Here is a 16,738-nt window from a genome sequence, read left to right on the forward strand (position 1 = left end):
AAAGCAGTTTAGTGAAACTATGTGTACCTCGCGAGAGTTCGATGCCTTGGCTCTACTTGATGGTTCAATGAGGAGCACGTTGGATCTTTGTAATTAAATAGAATATTTTAATAATACATATATATATGCAGAGTAACTAGTTCTTTGCTAGCGAACAATCTTACATTTTCCAGCTGAATATCACTACACGACGAAAATGAGTTTGCTTGCAAAAATTGCGGAAATCGAGTCTGAGGTATGGTAACGTAGCCTATTGATCATGCATGATCGTAAGGAAATGTTAGCTGGGAAGCTAGCTGTCACAAATTGAGCTTTTTTGCGCTTCATGTGGGTTGTCCCCTGATCTTTATTTAACGTTACTAAATAAAGTATTGAGTACTGAATATAGATAAGTAACATTTTGTCAATAATAGTGATGTACGTGGTGGGGGAGCGTGGAAACAATTCAGAGAGGACTGCATCAGCATACCCAGTTAGCTGCTCAGCTAACGTCGCTAGGTAGCTTAGTGATTAGGTAACCGTTCGCCGGCTAGCCATGTTGCTAACCAGTTCTTCTGCTCACTGTTTATTCATTAGACAGCTAATGTTTAAGCTGGTAGTGACTGGCTACCCATGGCCAGAGATTGGCTTGCCATATTAGCAATGGCTCATGAAGTAGCCAGGCTATGAGTTAGCTTATAAGTGTTGTCATTCGTAGAAATTGCACTAAAAGTAAAATAACATGTTTTTCCCCATTAAACTCTCTTTAACCATTTTCAAAACAATCTTGGCAGTTGTTTCAATTACGGATGTACCATACCTTTGCAGCTTTTGTTGGAGAATTGCGATTGTTCTCAACTGAAGCTGGTAGATTTTCTTAGTGAAAAACATGTCTCTGTCACAACGTATCAACTGTGATTCTGCTCTGGACATATCTCAGATACCAGTCCCATTAGCACTGGGGTGATAACCGTACGGCTCCTACGCATTGTCATTGAGCGCTGACGCGTGTTTCAGATGGCCCGCACTCAGAAGAACAAGGCCACTGCTCACCATCTCGGGTTGCTGAAGGCCCGACTGGCCAAGCTGAGGAGGGAACTCATTACACCCAAAGGGGGCGGCGGCGGTGGAGCCGGCGAAGGTGAGCCCAGTTCCAATTCCCATTCTGTCATGAAATTTTAAATTTCAGTCCTATTTCCAGCTGTGTTCCAGTGTAAACTTATTCCTTAGACCCACCACGTACTGTACTTCTGCCTGAATTTCTTCATTCCGCTCTGCTTGTTTGCTGCTGACTGGCTGCAGGACTTTTTGGTACTTTGTCCATTGTTTCATACTTAGTCACTCCCCTTAACTGATTATCCGAAGATGCACAAATTTGGAATGTTTCGTTTTCACTTGCAGAGCTGCAGAACTTTCAGTGTTAAGAATACAAAGCCATTGTCTGGTGCCGTACACTCACATCAGTGAAAATTCATACAGGCAAACCAAAACAGGATGGTTTAAACTGCCTTGTATATTTTACTTTTTCATGAAGCCTTTAGCAAAGGCGCTTATCCAGAGTAACATACACAGTTTACATTTTTTTGTACATACAAACCATTTACACAGCTGGATACTTTCTTTACTGAAGAAATTCAATTCAAGCATCTGAGAGAAGCATACAATGACAGTGCCCCACCTGGGAATCAAACCTGCAACCTCTGAGCCCCAAAACATGTTCCCTATCCATTACACTACACTGCTGTCACGTTGTCACACTCATTGTCAGCTGTGTTTGCTCGCAGGGTTTGATGTGGCGAAGACCGGAGATGCCCGTATCGGGTTTGTGGGTTTCCCATCCGTTGGCAAGTCCACGCTGCTAAGCAACCTGGCAGGTGTGTACTCCGAGGTGGCAGCCTATGAATTCACCACCCTCACCACCGTCCCCGGGGTCATCCGCTACAAGGGAGCCAAGATTCAGGTATATTCTCTTACAGCGTATAGCCTTTCAATTTAGTCTTTATCCTGCCTGTAACCTTTAGGTATGGATAATCCTAATACTGTGTATAACCTTTAAGTGTAGAGTCTAAATACTGTCTTCAACCTTTTAATGTATATTCTTAATACTATCTTTAACCTTTTGGTGTAGTCTGTTCAGGTGTGAAAATAGACATTGAAGCTCCTTTCACACATGCGCCTTAACCCATAAATGTTCCAGCAGTTTTCTACATAGGTATTTTGTGAACTGGACCCCGAGTTGATTTTCTTTGTCAGAGGTTGCTTCAATTTGCCGGGTCATGACCTAGCAAGGTTTACAGAAATCTTTCGCCACAATCCAGAACTAGTCAATCCAGAACAGACTTGACGCATAATTTTTCTGTATAGGAGACCTGTGTGTGAATGGGGAAAACCACTACCTAATCCAGATAGTTGGACCCAGCAGTGTTGCAGGTTCCATGTGTGAAAGGGGCTTAAATGCTTCTGGGGTGAGGGTTGGGTACTGAAATTCCTTAATTATAATAACAATAACGTTTTTAAATGTTGCCTAAATTGCAGAACCACTTTATTTATTGAGTTGCCTGGTTGTCATGCCACTCTGTTTTCCAGCTGCTTGACCTTCCTGGCATCATCGAGGGAGCCAAAGACGGAAAAGGCAGGGGCCGGCAGGTCATTGCAGGTACAGTTAGCCCTAGCATGGTCTGGATTCCTTACCAAATCCGTGGACCAATCCACAGTTTCATCATCCTTAAAGTGAAACCGGCTCCCATGAAGGGAGATGTCAGGGCAGTGTGAGCGTTAACACTAGCGTGACGCGCCATTTCCGTCCCGCAGTGGCTCGAACCTGCAACCTCATCCTGATCGTGCTGGACGTGCTGAAGCCGCTTGGTCACAAGAAGCTGATCGAGCACGAGCTGGAGGGCTTTGGCATCCGGCTCAACAAGAAGCCGCCCAACATCGGCTTCAAGAAGAAGGACAAGGGCGGCATCAACTTCACCGCCACGGTACTGAGCACTGCGGGTGGGGGGGGGGGGGGGTTGCCCTAGCCTTGGAGAATCATGGCCAGATCTTTTGGTCAGAGTAGGAATTTTGAGTCAGGCAGAGCACATCTGTCCCTCTATGAACAGTGCATTGTGGTCCTTTGGCTGGAGGGTGGAGCGTATTTTTATCCACACATAATTATACGCTCCTGGTTGCAGAAATTAGACTCTGCTTTAAGCCTGGCAAAAACTGGCAATGTAATTTCAGAGCCTTAACCAGTATTTTCTGACCAATCACATTGGCTCAATGTAGGTGGGTTTAAGATTAAGATAGTGATTCAAACATTCAGACTGGGAAACAGAAGTGGTTGAGGGGGGAATTTAAAAAAGAAAACTTTACACAAAATAGAAAGGAAGCTCAACCAATCACAAGTTATGTTGGTAACAGCACACCGCTCTTTCTCTCTCTCTCTCATTCATTCACTTGCTCGCTCACCCTCTGAATTTCCCTCCTGCAGTGCGCCCAGACCGAACTGGACGGAGATACAGTGAAGAGCATCCTCGCCGAGTACAAGATCCACAACGCCGACATCACCCTGCGCGGCGACTGCACGGCTGATGACCTCATCGACGTGGTGGAGGGCAACCGGTACACACCCCAGACACCCCCCTCACGGGGGTCACAGGATGCAGTTTCTCCTGATTAATCGGGACGTACTGATACCCAGACCCCAAATGCCTCTGGTGGGGAAGGAACACTAGTTCAGCTTTATCACTGAACGTTCTCTCCTGCTATCAGCTGTCTGAGTTAAAAAGCTGTTAGCGTGTGTGCTGATGACATGCCCAAGTCTTCGGCCTCTGGTTGAGACGTTTAGGGCCAGTTTAATGGACAGATTATGGTTAGTCTTGGACTAAATTAAGTTTTGTACGGAGAATCTCCATTCAAAATTGAATTTAGTCTAGGACTAGGCTTAATCTATGTCTGCAAAACTGGCCCCTAGAGTTTCTTCGACTGCTTTAAGGTTTACATCACCTAGACATGACGATCACTCTTTTGTCTGGTTTTTAATAGACCTCTAAAGCACCTGGGAAAACCTGGTCCTCCATCTCATTTAACCCTATGCACCATGCACCTCCTAAGCCAGCTTATACTCATTCCATCTCTCTTCTCCTTTCCCTCTCTGTAGCGTGTACATCCCCTGCATCTACGTGCTGAATAAGATCGATCAGATCTCCATAGAGGAGCTGGACATCATCTACAAGGTTCCGCACTGCGTCCCCATCTCCGCTCACCACCGCTGGAACTTTGACGATCTGCTGGAGAGGATCTGGGACTACCTGCAGCTCGTGCGCATGTAAGCCTGCCGCAGCACGGCCGGGTCTGTGTCAGCCCTGCAGTGGAACTTGCTCGGCTGTCCAGCAGGTGGCACTGCGGGAACAGCAGACGGGGAAAACGGTCGAGGGAGGGTCTATGATAATTTGTGAAAGTTTTAAGTGACTTACTCGAGTGCTACTGCTGATTCATCCATAATTATAAGATTAATGAATATTCCTCCATTGCCCACCTGTTTTAAATCTCGCGTGGTGTGCCGTAGCTACACACGTCGCCCAAAGGTTTCATAACGCTCTCAGCGCTAATGGCTCAGTGATTTATGTGGACTCCATAACTGAGTGGTCGTGTGCCAAAGTGTGTGATACTTGTAGTACTGGGATTTATACAGTGAATGAGTGGGTGCTGAATTATGGGGCTGAATGTGGAGGTCGTTGGGTTTATTTATTTGTTGGTTTTTTCAGTTACACCAAGCCCAAAGGCCAGCTTCCTGACTACACGGCACCCGTCGTGCTTCCAGACGAGAAGACGGCCGTGGAAGACTTCTGCCTGAAGATCCACAAGAACCTCATCAAGGAATTCAAATAGTGAGCGACGTCTGTGCTTCGAGCAGCTCTGATTTACACTGCGTTAGAGTACCTGTGCTTCAAGCAGCTCTGATGTACACTGCGTTAGAGTACCTGTGCTTCGAGCAGCTCTGATGTACACTGCGTTAGAATACCTGTGCTGCAAGCAGCTCTGATGTACACTGTGTTAGAGTACCTGTGCTGCAAGCAGCGCTGATTTACACTGTGTTAGAAAAACCTGTGCAACTCAGCTGCCCAATTTACACTGAGTTTGCTGAGTTGTTTTACCAAAACCAGAGCTCCTGAGAACCAAGTGGCTTCAGGCCCAGGATTTTACCTGGCTGTCGACTGCTTATGGAACAAGTGTTGGAAAAGACTAAACCGCAATGTCAGACCGTTGGTGCTGTAATGGCCGTTGGCATTCTTGTATTGCACCATCGACACACAAGCTGTCGCACAGCGCTTCAGAGTAGATCTGCTAACTGCAGTAGGTTCCAACGTAGTTCCAGTGCTATACCGCACTACATCACGTTTGGATTTAGTTTATGTTTTCTGTGAAGCACTTTGGGCTAAATGAACGTTATGTGACTCTGTGTGTCCCTTTAGTGCTCTGGTATGGGGGATGTCTGTGAAGCACAACCCCCAGAAGGTGGGCAAGGACCACGTCCTGGAGGACGAGGATGTCATCCAGCTCGTCAAGAAGTAAAGGAAGGGATCTGAACCCAGCTCCACCCGTACCACGATCCAGAGCACCACCACCACCACCACCCATACCCCAGAACACCCGCCATGGGGCTTCCCAAACTCCACCCTGGAGCCCCCCCCTGTGGATGCTGGTTTTCCTTTGGCTTTCAGTTGCTTTGGCGCTGTTGATTTACAGCAGCATCCCCTGAATTGTGACAGGCTGTTAATTGTTTTCAGCTAGGCACGTCTAATGTCTATTGAGGGGGAGATTTAAACACCTGTTCAGTTCAATCTTGGAATTAATCTTGGATTGAATTGATGGGTGCCAGCAGAACCAGCGTACACAGGGCATCCCTTCATTCCAAGATTGGGAAGCCGTGGCATAGATGGCACCATGATTTGAGGACGTTTGGGGTTCATACGCAGGAGTCATAATGGTAAATATGTATGCTGTTTGCATTCATGATGCTAGTTTAATCTCGCATGGACCTTGGAGAGAAGGAGTGAAATCTATTCTGAAAATAATTTTTTAAATAGAAATGAGTCAGATTTTGATGATCAACTGACTTGGGAAGAAGCCTGTCTGGAAAAATAAACTGCATAAAATGGTCCTGTCAGTTGTAATTTAAATGGGCAACTGGCACCATGACTACTCTTCTTACCAGAGAGGTCAGTGATAATTCTTGTTCACTGATGGTACAATGAGCGTTGTTTATCTAATGAACGGCAGGGTTAAGCCTGATTTTTGTAGTCCATGATTATAGGAGGCCTTTTCCCGTTGTATTATAATATATTTATGCCAAAATAAACCAGGCCCAATGAGATCTCTGGTAACTGCGATCAAAGTAAACCAAAATGTTTCTGAGCATTAGCAAATGTCTTTAGACAAAGGCATGCCAACCCCATAGAAGTTTAGGATTTAAATGTATGAAAAGGTATTTCAGAGAAACTATTTGCCTCAGACACACCTGTACAGGTGGAGCTCATCCTCAACTGTAAATGTAAAATAAATTTGAATGTTCAAAACGAGTTATTCACGTCTCATCCATTTGCGCTGTGAGTTTGCATTGATTTTTTTCCCCCTTGCACTTAGTTCTTAAGCCATGACAAGATTTTCAGATTTATAAAACCTGAAAATGGAGGGATAGAAAGAGAGGAAGAAGAAAAATGATTACGATTGTGTGGTAAATCCTCTTCCCAATCACTGCACAGCACAGACCCGAAGATTACATACCTGCGATGCCAGGGCCTGGGTATACCAGTGCATCACCATCTTTCAACAAATCCATCCATCCATCCATTATCTATACCCGCTTATCCAGGTCAGGGATGCAGGAGGGTGCAGGAGTCTATCCCAGCATGCATTGGGCAAGAGGCAGGAATACACCCTGGACTGATCGTCAGTCTATTCAACAAATCCAACAAATATATTAATATATTAAGCAATTCAGGTTAGGTATCTTACTCATGGATACAATGTAATTGAGATCTGACTGTACTTCCTGGTTCCCTCTGGGTATTTACCAGAAAGTATCTAACAGTGTCTTGCTGTTTTTCTGTTGGTTTTCTGTTGTGATTGGTGGAGCTCCAGTTTGTTTTCTCCCGGGAAGGTGATGTCATAATTGTCTCACTCCTATTTCATAGTCCCTGATATTAAAAGGGACTGTTTGCTTTCTGTTTTTTTCTAATATTTCACTTTTAGTGTGTTTAAAAAATAATAATAATTTGTGCGCAATGAGTATGTTAGATGCTTGCAGTTTCTGAAGCCCTACCAGCTGATATTTGGGCATTCACAATTTCATGCTTTAAAACAAGAAAACACACTTCAGATAACTCTGAAGCTGCTTGTACAATGAAATTATGCCTCCAGATGTTACATTTGTGAATATTACCTGATTATTTTTTAATCTTATTTTTCAGTCCTAACTATTTCCAATGGCAAAGACAGCCTGACATCGCTGCACTCAAGGAAAGTAATAGCAACACAGTATTAAAATGGATACTTATGATTGTGAATATACGCTATTAAATGTATGTTTTCAAATGTACAGACTCTGGAAAGAACTTCACTCTACAAGCTGCTTTGGAGTTACTTGAACTGTATTTTTGCTTTATACCATAAACTTAAGACGTATTTGTCAGTACCAGCCATTGTGAAGTCTGTAGCTTGTCAGAAACCTTTTCAGTATAAAAATTGGTCTTCATCATACACAAACGCTGATTGGGCCAATTAAAAACATAGACCAAAACAAAATAAAAAATCTTCATGAAGTGAAACAACCACTTAATTTTGTGATTAAAATGGTGGTGAGAGGGCATTCAATTAGGCCTACATTATCATCGCAATGTAATCTTTAAGAGAACAAATCCATCTGCACAACAGTCATGTGATCAACGAGAAAGCTGAACAGAGGGCCCTGGGGACCCAATTTGGCTTACCTCAGGCGTACTCCTGGCCCTTTGGTTATAAAGACGAAATTATTCAAAAATTGTAAATGATACCCACGTCCAATTCTGCATCAGTGCAGTGCCAACATCCAGTACCTCCGGCCAGTGACAGAACAATAAGTAACAGCATTTTATGAAGATATCTCCTTTGATTACACACGTGGATAATACATGTCTCTCACACATTGTTTCATAAATAGAGTATGTTAAATGTTAGGCTCGTGTGCACCATTTATAAAAGTATCTGACCACCGCAAATAAATAGCTGAAGAATCCCGCGGTTCATAAATGTTCTGCGGGATGAGATTTAAAAAAGACACCGCTAAATACCCCCAGGGGCCGTTCAGAAGTGGGAATGACTTTAAAGACTAATCCAGTATGCGAGAGCTAGACGAGATAAAGAGATGAGAGATACCCGAGCGTAACACGAATTCTATATTTAGATCGCCGTCTCACGCAGATTCCGATAGGAGAATAACGGTTCTATTTCTGTCTTTGGCCAAAGAAAAGGGTGGGACGGGGGCAAACTAGGGTAGAGAAGGGATGGTGATCAAACGATCAGTGACGTGACCGAAAGTTGACATCACCCTTTCTTACCGTCTCGACTCTTCGGCTATAATTGTACACACGCTCTCGCCTGGTGTGATTTATTGCCGGTGTAATTGCTCGGAAAATGTATCATACGGCCAGGCAATCTTTAGCTGAACAGAGAAGATTTTTCACACCCAGTATTAGCAGACGCAGTGTGAGTGAAACGCCGAACTTTGCGAGTCTAGGCCACACGGCTGGCCGCGTCCAAGGATGAAACACTGCAGGAGAAAGCAGAAGAGTACAATCAGCAATGATTTCTATGCCAAAATCGACTAGAACAGGAAAACCGTCTGTAAGGGCTAGAACGTTGGCAAGATGCATAGACATTTTGGATTATAAAAGTCTCTCAGCATCATTCTTGGCTACACTATGTCTCCCTAATGAAGCACTTTTTCTGTCTGGATTCAGCTGTGTTCAGGTAGCTGTGACATTCTCATGCCATATGTGATGTGTGTTTGTTCAGCTGCTACAGACATTGGGGTATCAGTAGAAAAATGTCCTCTATAGGGTCTATGTGGAAAGTATGGAAAAATGGTGCCTTCGAAAGGCTTTATGTATCATGGTGGATTATTATTGATAATACAAAACCGCAAATGTTCTTCACATGAAGAATCAGCATGAAAATGCACCTTAGTACACTGATTTAGTTTGACATGTAAATCCACAAGCGCACCTATTCTTTTCTCTCACTGTTGTAGTCTTGCAGTACACCAGTATGAGAATGTTTGTGTTGGCAGCTCCCTACTAGACTTCTGTGATTAAAAAGCTTTTTGGAGATTGTATCCTTTTTATTCCAAATAGGTTCTCGTTCTTTCTGGGTAACACAAATTTTTGATGATAAAAAAGAGCTGTCACTCATGGTTTAGGGAGATCTTGTCATGGAGGGATAGTAATTCATAAACTTGTATGTGAACTATCTATGTGTATGTCATATGTAACACAGGTTTCTCATCTCTCTTTTTTTGTGGTTTACACCTCTTTTTTATCCCTCTTGTAGGTTGGTTTTTTCAAAGCTGCCTACAGCTTGGCCATTTTGAGTATTAGTGTATGCATAGTGGCAAATGGTTTTGTGGGAAATGAAGGCTGTAATTCGAAAAAAAAAAAGGTAATTAGATACTTACAGAGGTTTCTGGTGACCTTCCGGCTTCACACTGGCTGGTGTAGGGCACTCGGGCTTTGTGGTCTAGAGCAAAAGAAAATGCACTTCAAATAAGTCCAAAAGAAGCTTGTTAAGTGGCATTAAGGCTTTACAGCTGGCAGCTTGTCAGAACATTATGCATAAGTATCTAAAATATCCTTGATTGCACATAAAAATTGTCTGGCCTAGCATGTACTAAAACTCTAATAAAATAAAATAAAATAAAAGGCGTAAAAGCATACACTAAAACTGTAATATCATCAAAAACTCCAGAACTGAACCATCGCTTTAAGACATGGCTCCATACCCTAGAGATGACCTTGAGATGAGGACAAGAAGAACTGGCCATATTCACCTAAATTACAACATGCCTTGAAACATGCTGTAAAGGACAGAACTATGTAATCCAGGACTGCCTTTTTTGCTTTTTGACAAAATAAACATGCTTCATGAACCGTTCCTCAAATGGTGTTCATTCATTGGTGATCTTCTTCAGGAATTTTTGTGGTTTTGCTTATGGAGTTTTTGAGCCAATATTTTAAAAATGATTAATATTGTGTTGCCAAATATCCAAGTGCAGGATATAAATAAAAGACCATTAAAATTGTGTTTTAAATTTGTTGTTTCTATTTCGCCTTTCAAGTCTTGTAAAGTGATTATGACTGACATGGAGTAGGACAGGGATCACATGGATCTCTTTATACCCATCCATCATGCAGAACTGTACAACTGTTTCCTTCCTGTAGAGGTGTTAGGCCATAGAATTTTATTTATTATTTTTATTTTATTTATTTATTTTTTTGCATATAAAAAAAGGAATAAAAAAACCTTGTATCTCCAAGAGTAACTTCAGGAAATTAACAACTGTTTTATTATTACATTACATTGCAAGTTAAATGGTTTATTCAGAAAACATGTTATTAGGCACAGATCTATGAAACAAAGACAGAACGCAAAGTATGATGTAAGCTTGCTGTATATGGACCAAACAAAAAAATGGAGATACAATGTTTTTTTAATACGGTGGCAAATATACATAAAGATCCTTATAGTTTTTCACCCCCAGCTTTATATTTTTACCTTTGAATCTTTTACTTTTTTTGGCTGAGCTTCTAGTCAGCGCTTACAGAAGACACAGGCAATCCAGAGTCCACCGATTCACAGCAAGAGGCTGTGTGCGTTAAAACATTCGCAGCAGGCTGTCTGCGCAACATGTCGGCCGTTCCCAGGAAAGACACTGTCTGAGAGGAAAATCTATACGACTCGTGAAAGTGTGCAGCGGGAGGGTCAGCGACAGCGAGGTGACATCATCGCACAGCCCTCAGCAGACAGACCGGCTGCAGGCTGCGGTGTGTTAAATGAACATTCCGGAATCTTGCTAACTTAGCACGGGCTCGAGGTGCGGCGCTACGTGCAGGTGACGGTGGCGCTTGAAGATATGGTGGCCGTTCCTCCCTCCGAGTCGCACGTTCTCTGCGTTTCGTTTCAGGCTTTCAGCAAGGTCTGATATGCACAGCAGGCTAATGAAGTCAGGCAACATGACATAGCCGTGTGTCACGCCTTGTGTGCGTTTGTGTGTGTTTGTGCAATAACAATCATCATCAACCTTGTCCTCATTGCAGAGAAATTATTATTATTATTATTATTATTATTATTATTATTATTATTATTATTATTATATCTAAAGCAGAAATTATCTGCTTTGTACAGTACACCTTTAATATCTCTGTAGTTTGAATAATCAAATGCCAAAGTGATTGGATATCAGACCATATTTTACTGGAAAATAACACGCAGCCAATAGTTAACTAGTAGGGCAGGCTCATTAAGTATCATCCCCCAGCTCACTCCCAGCACCTCCCGTGTGCATCAGTGTGTGTGTGCATGCGTGCGTGCGTGCGTGCGTGTGTGAAAATCAACATGCTTAGTCTGCACAGGAAGTGTCTGGATGCTCATTTACCATGTATGCTAACAGGTGAGATGCTGTGGTTCAGCGGTGCGTGATGTGTGGTGATGTCAGGACCACAGTGACTGCGGTTCACACACACGGTGCGGTTTAGCTTTAACGCACGCCGGGGTGCTGCAGTCCTAGCGTGACCCCCGCTCTTGGGGGGCCATTGGCCTCCATTGTTGCTAGTCACAGCTAAGTGCTCAGTTCGGCAGCTTGACTGGTCGAGTGGGTGTGGACAAGAGCAAAATAAATGACAACAGCCATTGCCTTTCAGTCAATCTTTTGTCCAGGGACATAAAACTTGCCTGTCCAAAATGAATTATGTTCATGCATCTCCCAAGTCCTCATGTGTGTTTTTTCAATCATCCTTTTTATTATTTTAGTACGTGTCTAGCTGAAAGGTTTGGGCATTTAGAAATTTTGCAAACACATTTTTCAACAAGATGACTAATTTAATGGCTTTGACGAAAAGCCTTTGGTAGAAATTAAGCCCAAACAGAAGGCATGTGTGTTTGTGCTGCTGGTAATGCTGCGTCATGGTGTGAGCGACTACACAGCCCACAGCGGCCCGCGCATAGAGACACATTCGGAAGAATCCCTCTCCCTTTTCCCTTTCACTGCGGGACAGCCGAGGAACCCGAGCAGACTTTTTCGCTCGCCAGAGAGGAAGGGCCAGCCAGACTCCCCCCCACCCCTCCCCAACCCCCCCCCACCTCCCAACCCCCCACCCCACACACACACCCGTTCTCTCCTGTAAATTATAGCAGCACTTTAACTAATGAAACAGTTTGAGTTGGGCCACTAATAAAAGCCATTAAGTGAATAAAGCACTTCCCCCTCTAATGAAATTAAAGTCCCTGCCCCCTTGCGGAGAGGAGACACTGTATTAATATTTATAAAGCAGGGGACCAGTGCCCCCTCCTTCCTCTGAGTCTCCCTCAGCGCCCACCCATCTCCCCTAAGAGAACGCTACCCCCTCACCAAGCCCGTGTAGGGTGGGGTGGGTTGGGGGGTGGGGGGGGGGGGCGGGGGTTTAGGAGACGCACTAAAGACAGTCAGCTTCTAGTCCAGTCCAGTCTAGTCCAGCCTCTCCATCGGTAAGCAGTACCTCTCTCCCTCTCGCCTTCCACTCCTCTCTCCGCTCTCGTTGAGGTTCGCCCTGTCCTTCACGACCATGGGACATGGGGCGTGGATCCTGGAGAACCATCGGGGCCGGTCTTCACAGATGGAGGCAAGAGACGAACAGGAACATTTTGGGTAAGAATCCAGCCGTAAGGTGAGGGAAAAATAATAATAAACTGGAAACGCCGTCAGTTTGCCGCACACATTGGTTCATTGTAGGGATGGGTACAGCTCCTTTGAAGTCTCTTCCTCCAACACATAGGTAGGTTTTTAGTTTTTGTTTCTTTGGTTGTGTTTTCCATAAGACAATCTTCCATTTGCTTTTAATATGTTCAGAGCTTAATTCCTTTTTCCCCTCCTGATCCATGTCTTCACCACAGTCTTGGATGTCCCGGCAGAGGTCACAGGAAGAACGGCTTTGATTTAAGGAATTGGAAGGTGCTTATTCTTAATCAGAAATTGACCAAAAAAAAAAAGCATGAAACAGGTAAGGCGATAAAATAATCAAAGATGAATGGAGGGAACCACAGCGGAGCCCAACAAATGTGACAAAATCAAGGTAAGTTTTAAAACCCTGAAGGTACAAGGTTACTCGGTGCCTTTTAGCCATCCTGCTCCATCTTTCATCCAAACGATGTAAAAAAAACGCATGATCTACACCTCATGGATCAAGCTCTTCTGCGGTATCCACGTCAACATTGTCACCGATCCATCGTTCAAATTTGTGCCGAGTACATAGTTTGTTCATTCACTTCATCGTCCCTGGCCATTTGTTTGTGTCCGCTTCACACTCGCATACAAGGTTGTGTCGTCGCAAACACTACCTGAAGCAAAGGGGCAGATCAGCTCTCTGATCATTTGTGCGCTAAAGAAATGACCCTCAGGGGAAATAAGAAAGTAAGAGGTTAACAAGATTATCAAATTCACCAAGGGGAATTCAAATGAATTTTTTGGAGACGTAATTCATTTAGGGCGTTTCAGACCACATCCTCATGAGAAGGATGATTTGGCGGTTCTCCCCTCTTCGAATCCAATTTCTTTAACAGCCTTTTAGACCATTAAGTAAGGAGGGGTTTTTTCTTCTTCTTCAAATCCTTGTGTGAGCTTGCAGTAACAACGGAACAATGCTTCCATAGCTTTTAGGGCTTTCCTCTTTTTGTTTTATCAGACATGACTACTACATTCATTTTCTGTTCCACTTGGAAATAGACAGAGAGAAAGCTTGCTGAAAGAACCCCTGATGTTCTCTAATGAGACTACAGCACAAGTGCTTTTTCACTTGTGTTTCTGTCTACGTCTGTAGGGAGGGAATTTAAAAAAGGAAAAATTTAACTTTACATTTTCACAACTTTTTTGTAAAATTATGTTTTTCAAAGTACCCCTTTTCCAACGGCAGATGGAGGGGTAGCTGATTTTTTAAATGTTTTTTAAAAGATGTTACATTGTGAGGAGGCAAGGAAGGCGGAGTTAATGCGCAGAAAGGGCGGTTCCAAAAATTTCCGCAGTGAGAACATGACCTATGACTAATCCTTTTTTTTTTTTTACCTTGCAGATATGCGGCTTTGCCATACTGAGGTCCTCTCTTTGCTGTATGCGACACTCGTTTGACTCCATCACCCCTTTACAAACTTTACCTGGAAGAGACAGAGAATTAATCCTTTATGTCTCTGCTACTGTCAATATTCTAGCAGGACATAAGCAACCCAAATTCACTTTCATAACCAAATTGGCATTAATAATGCAGATAAGAGCTTAAATGTCCAAAAATCCTTTGCTGTGAGGCAACAAAAACCTTCAGCCTTGATTTAAAATTTATTGAAGACAAGAGGATGAATGAAATGGGAATGAAGGCAAGAAACAAGGCATTTTCACAAACAAAATGTAGGCAACCATTTCCCCCCCCCCTCCCCCCAAAAAAAAAAAAATTCCACTCTCATATTTACATTTTCCTTTTGCCATTTGGAGGACGCCCTTATCCAGAGAAGCCTGCAGATACACACAACAGGGCCAGAAGAGCATTAGACCTGGAAAAAATGGATTCATTCTTTCTTTAAAACAAAACAGTTGTGTGGCATTGCCGCTGTGGAAGGCCTCTTCCCGCCTGCCCAGGACTCCATTGTGCTTGATCTAACCATGCGTTTCCGCTCTCGAGCATGGTTTTGCCAAGCACTTTGGAGCCCTGCGAGCACTCTCCTCTCCCAACGCGCGCCTCAGATTCAGGACCGCTCTTCGTCTCCAGCCGGTCCTCGCGTGAAACGAGACTTCATGCGTTCAGGGTGTACGCTCTAGCGTTTGCAGAATCTCCTGTTGAATATCAGTAATAATAAAAACACTTCAAGGGGTTATATGTTGGAAATATTATATATTTTTTGTAATATCCCCTTGGTTATATATATGCAGATAAATACATCCATGTATATATATCAATAAGAGCCTAAAACTCCCACAAAAAGATTCTACTACCCAAATGATTATGATGTTATTTATTGTGTAGATTAATAATTACAATGCGGAGGCGTTTCGACTAAAGTCTTCCTCAGAGCCTTTGGGTAGTAGATCCTTTTTGTGAGAGCTGCGCACTACTTTTTGTCTCTTAAGAATATATCCAGGACCGACACCCCAACCCGCTAACTGAGGAAGGGCTACTAGTGTCGCCAGCAGTTCATTTAAAAATGTGTATATCTATAGGCCTACAGATTTATATGTGAAAATCGGTAGAAGAATATTTCAGTCCATTTTTTTTGTTTGCTTCTAAATATACACAATTATAATTAGGAGATAAAATAAAAAATCTAAAGTCCTGAAGGAGTGAATTTACTCAGAAATAACAACAAAATCGCCCCTTTTAAATTTCATTCTGTGTCCCTTGTCCTTATTTGTCAAATGCAGCAGAATCTTTTGAAACATGGTGATATTCTTACAGTCCCCCTTTCCCTTGGTTTAAAATGAATAAAATACATAAATAAATAAAAATGTGTTTATTATTTAAGGCATTAAACAGTACACCACTGGTCTATAACAAACACCTATTCACGCTAAAGAACGTGGACATTGCAGACGAGGCGTTTGTGATTTTCCAGAGTAGCGATGCATAAATCCACCCGCAGATTCCCATTGACTGCAGTTTTCTCCACACGGATCCTTGTATGACCCACAGGGTTCTTGTTTTGGTCTCAACTATAATCTTCGCACACTTTACCCATCTTGGTATTTTATTTATCTAGTCACCACCAGAAGCCCTCCTACTACCCAGTTTTAAAAAAATATTTTATTTAGATGAAGAAATAAAAATAGGAGAATTGCAATTATATTAAAAGCTTGAGCAATATGTTGGTACCATCAGTGTTTAGTATTCCTGGCAGAAATCAAAGCGGAACAAACCGTACAATTTGCTGTGGACTTTGATTTGGTGTACGGACAATTTTTTATTTAATCCATCTTCAGATTATTTTAGAGGCCAATAAATAACTAATTATTTTAGAGGCCAATAATAACTAAATAATTTACATTTCCCTTACACCATTGCTATGACTCCGATGAAAGCGGTACCCATTCAGATAGATACCTAAGGATACATTTAAAATAATAATATTAATAATAATACTGCACCAATGCAATATTGTGTTTGACCTTGAAACGTCATAACATCATATAAGAAAGTTTAACATTTGCATCTAATAAAACGAACAACTGACATATGAAAATTCATTGCTATGGTTTGGCTCAATAAAATTTCTTATTTTAAATGCTACCTTCACAATGTAACGCGCAGATCCAATTTTATTTTTTTCATATTAAAAAAACTATAACTATAATACTGCAACGTTCATTAATAAAATGTACTACTAACGGTTAATAAACAGATCGTAACTAGGTAGTGCCCATACAATAAAATTTAATTTTGATTGAAATGTTCCATTTTGAATGTATAGACCTCAGTAAGTGCATCGTCATGCCAGAGAAAATGAACCC

The 16,738-nt window shown here is 42.5% G+C and overlaps 1 protein-coding gene across 1 annotated transcript; it reads left to right on the forward strand.

The window, feature by feature from the left end:
- The first annotated feature begins 27 nt into the window (after positions 1-27).
- On the forward strand, positions 28-6,545 carry drg1 (developmentally regulated GTP binding protein 1). Its single transcript, XM_064307844.1, has 9 exons — positions 28-235; positions 997-1,120; positions 1,764-1,939; positions 2,566-2,635; positions 2,791-2,960; positions 3,455-3,585; positions 4,124-4,291; positions 4,731-4,853; positions 5,439-6,545. Exons 1-9 carry the CDS (start codon positions 197-199, stop codon positions 5,536-5,538), a joined length of 1,101 nt encoding a protein of 366 aa, XP_064163914.1. The 5' UTR covers positions 28-196; the 3' UTR covers positions 5,539-6,545.
- The last annotated feature ends 10,193 nt before the right edge of the window (positions 6,546-16,738 follow it).

This window comes from Anguilla rostrata, chromosome 14, assembly GCF_018555375.3.
Source record: "Anguilla rostrata isolate EN2019 chromosome 14, ASM1855537v3, whole genome shotgun sequence".
Taxonomy (NCBI): domain Eukaryota; kingdom Metazoa; phylum Chordata; class Actinopteri; order Anguilliformes; family Anguillidae; genus Anguilla; species Anguilla rostrata.

Excerpts from the sequence above, each read along its gene's own strand:
- drg1 (XM_064307844.1), top strand. The coding sequence starts at position 197 with ATGAGTTTGCTTGCAAAAATTGCGGAAATCGAGTCTGAG. Across the intron at positions 1,940-2,565 it reads ACAAGGGAGCCAAGATTCAG|CTGCTTGACCTTCCTGGCAT; the intron begins GTATATTCTCTT and ends TCTGTTTTCCAG. Across the intron at positions 4,292-4,730 it reads TACCTGCAGCTCGTGCGCAT|TTACACCAAGCCCAAAGGCC; the intron begins GTAAGCCTGCCG and ends TGGTTTTTTCAG.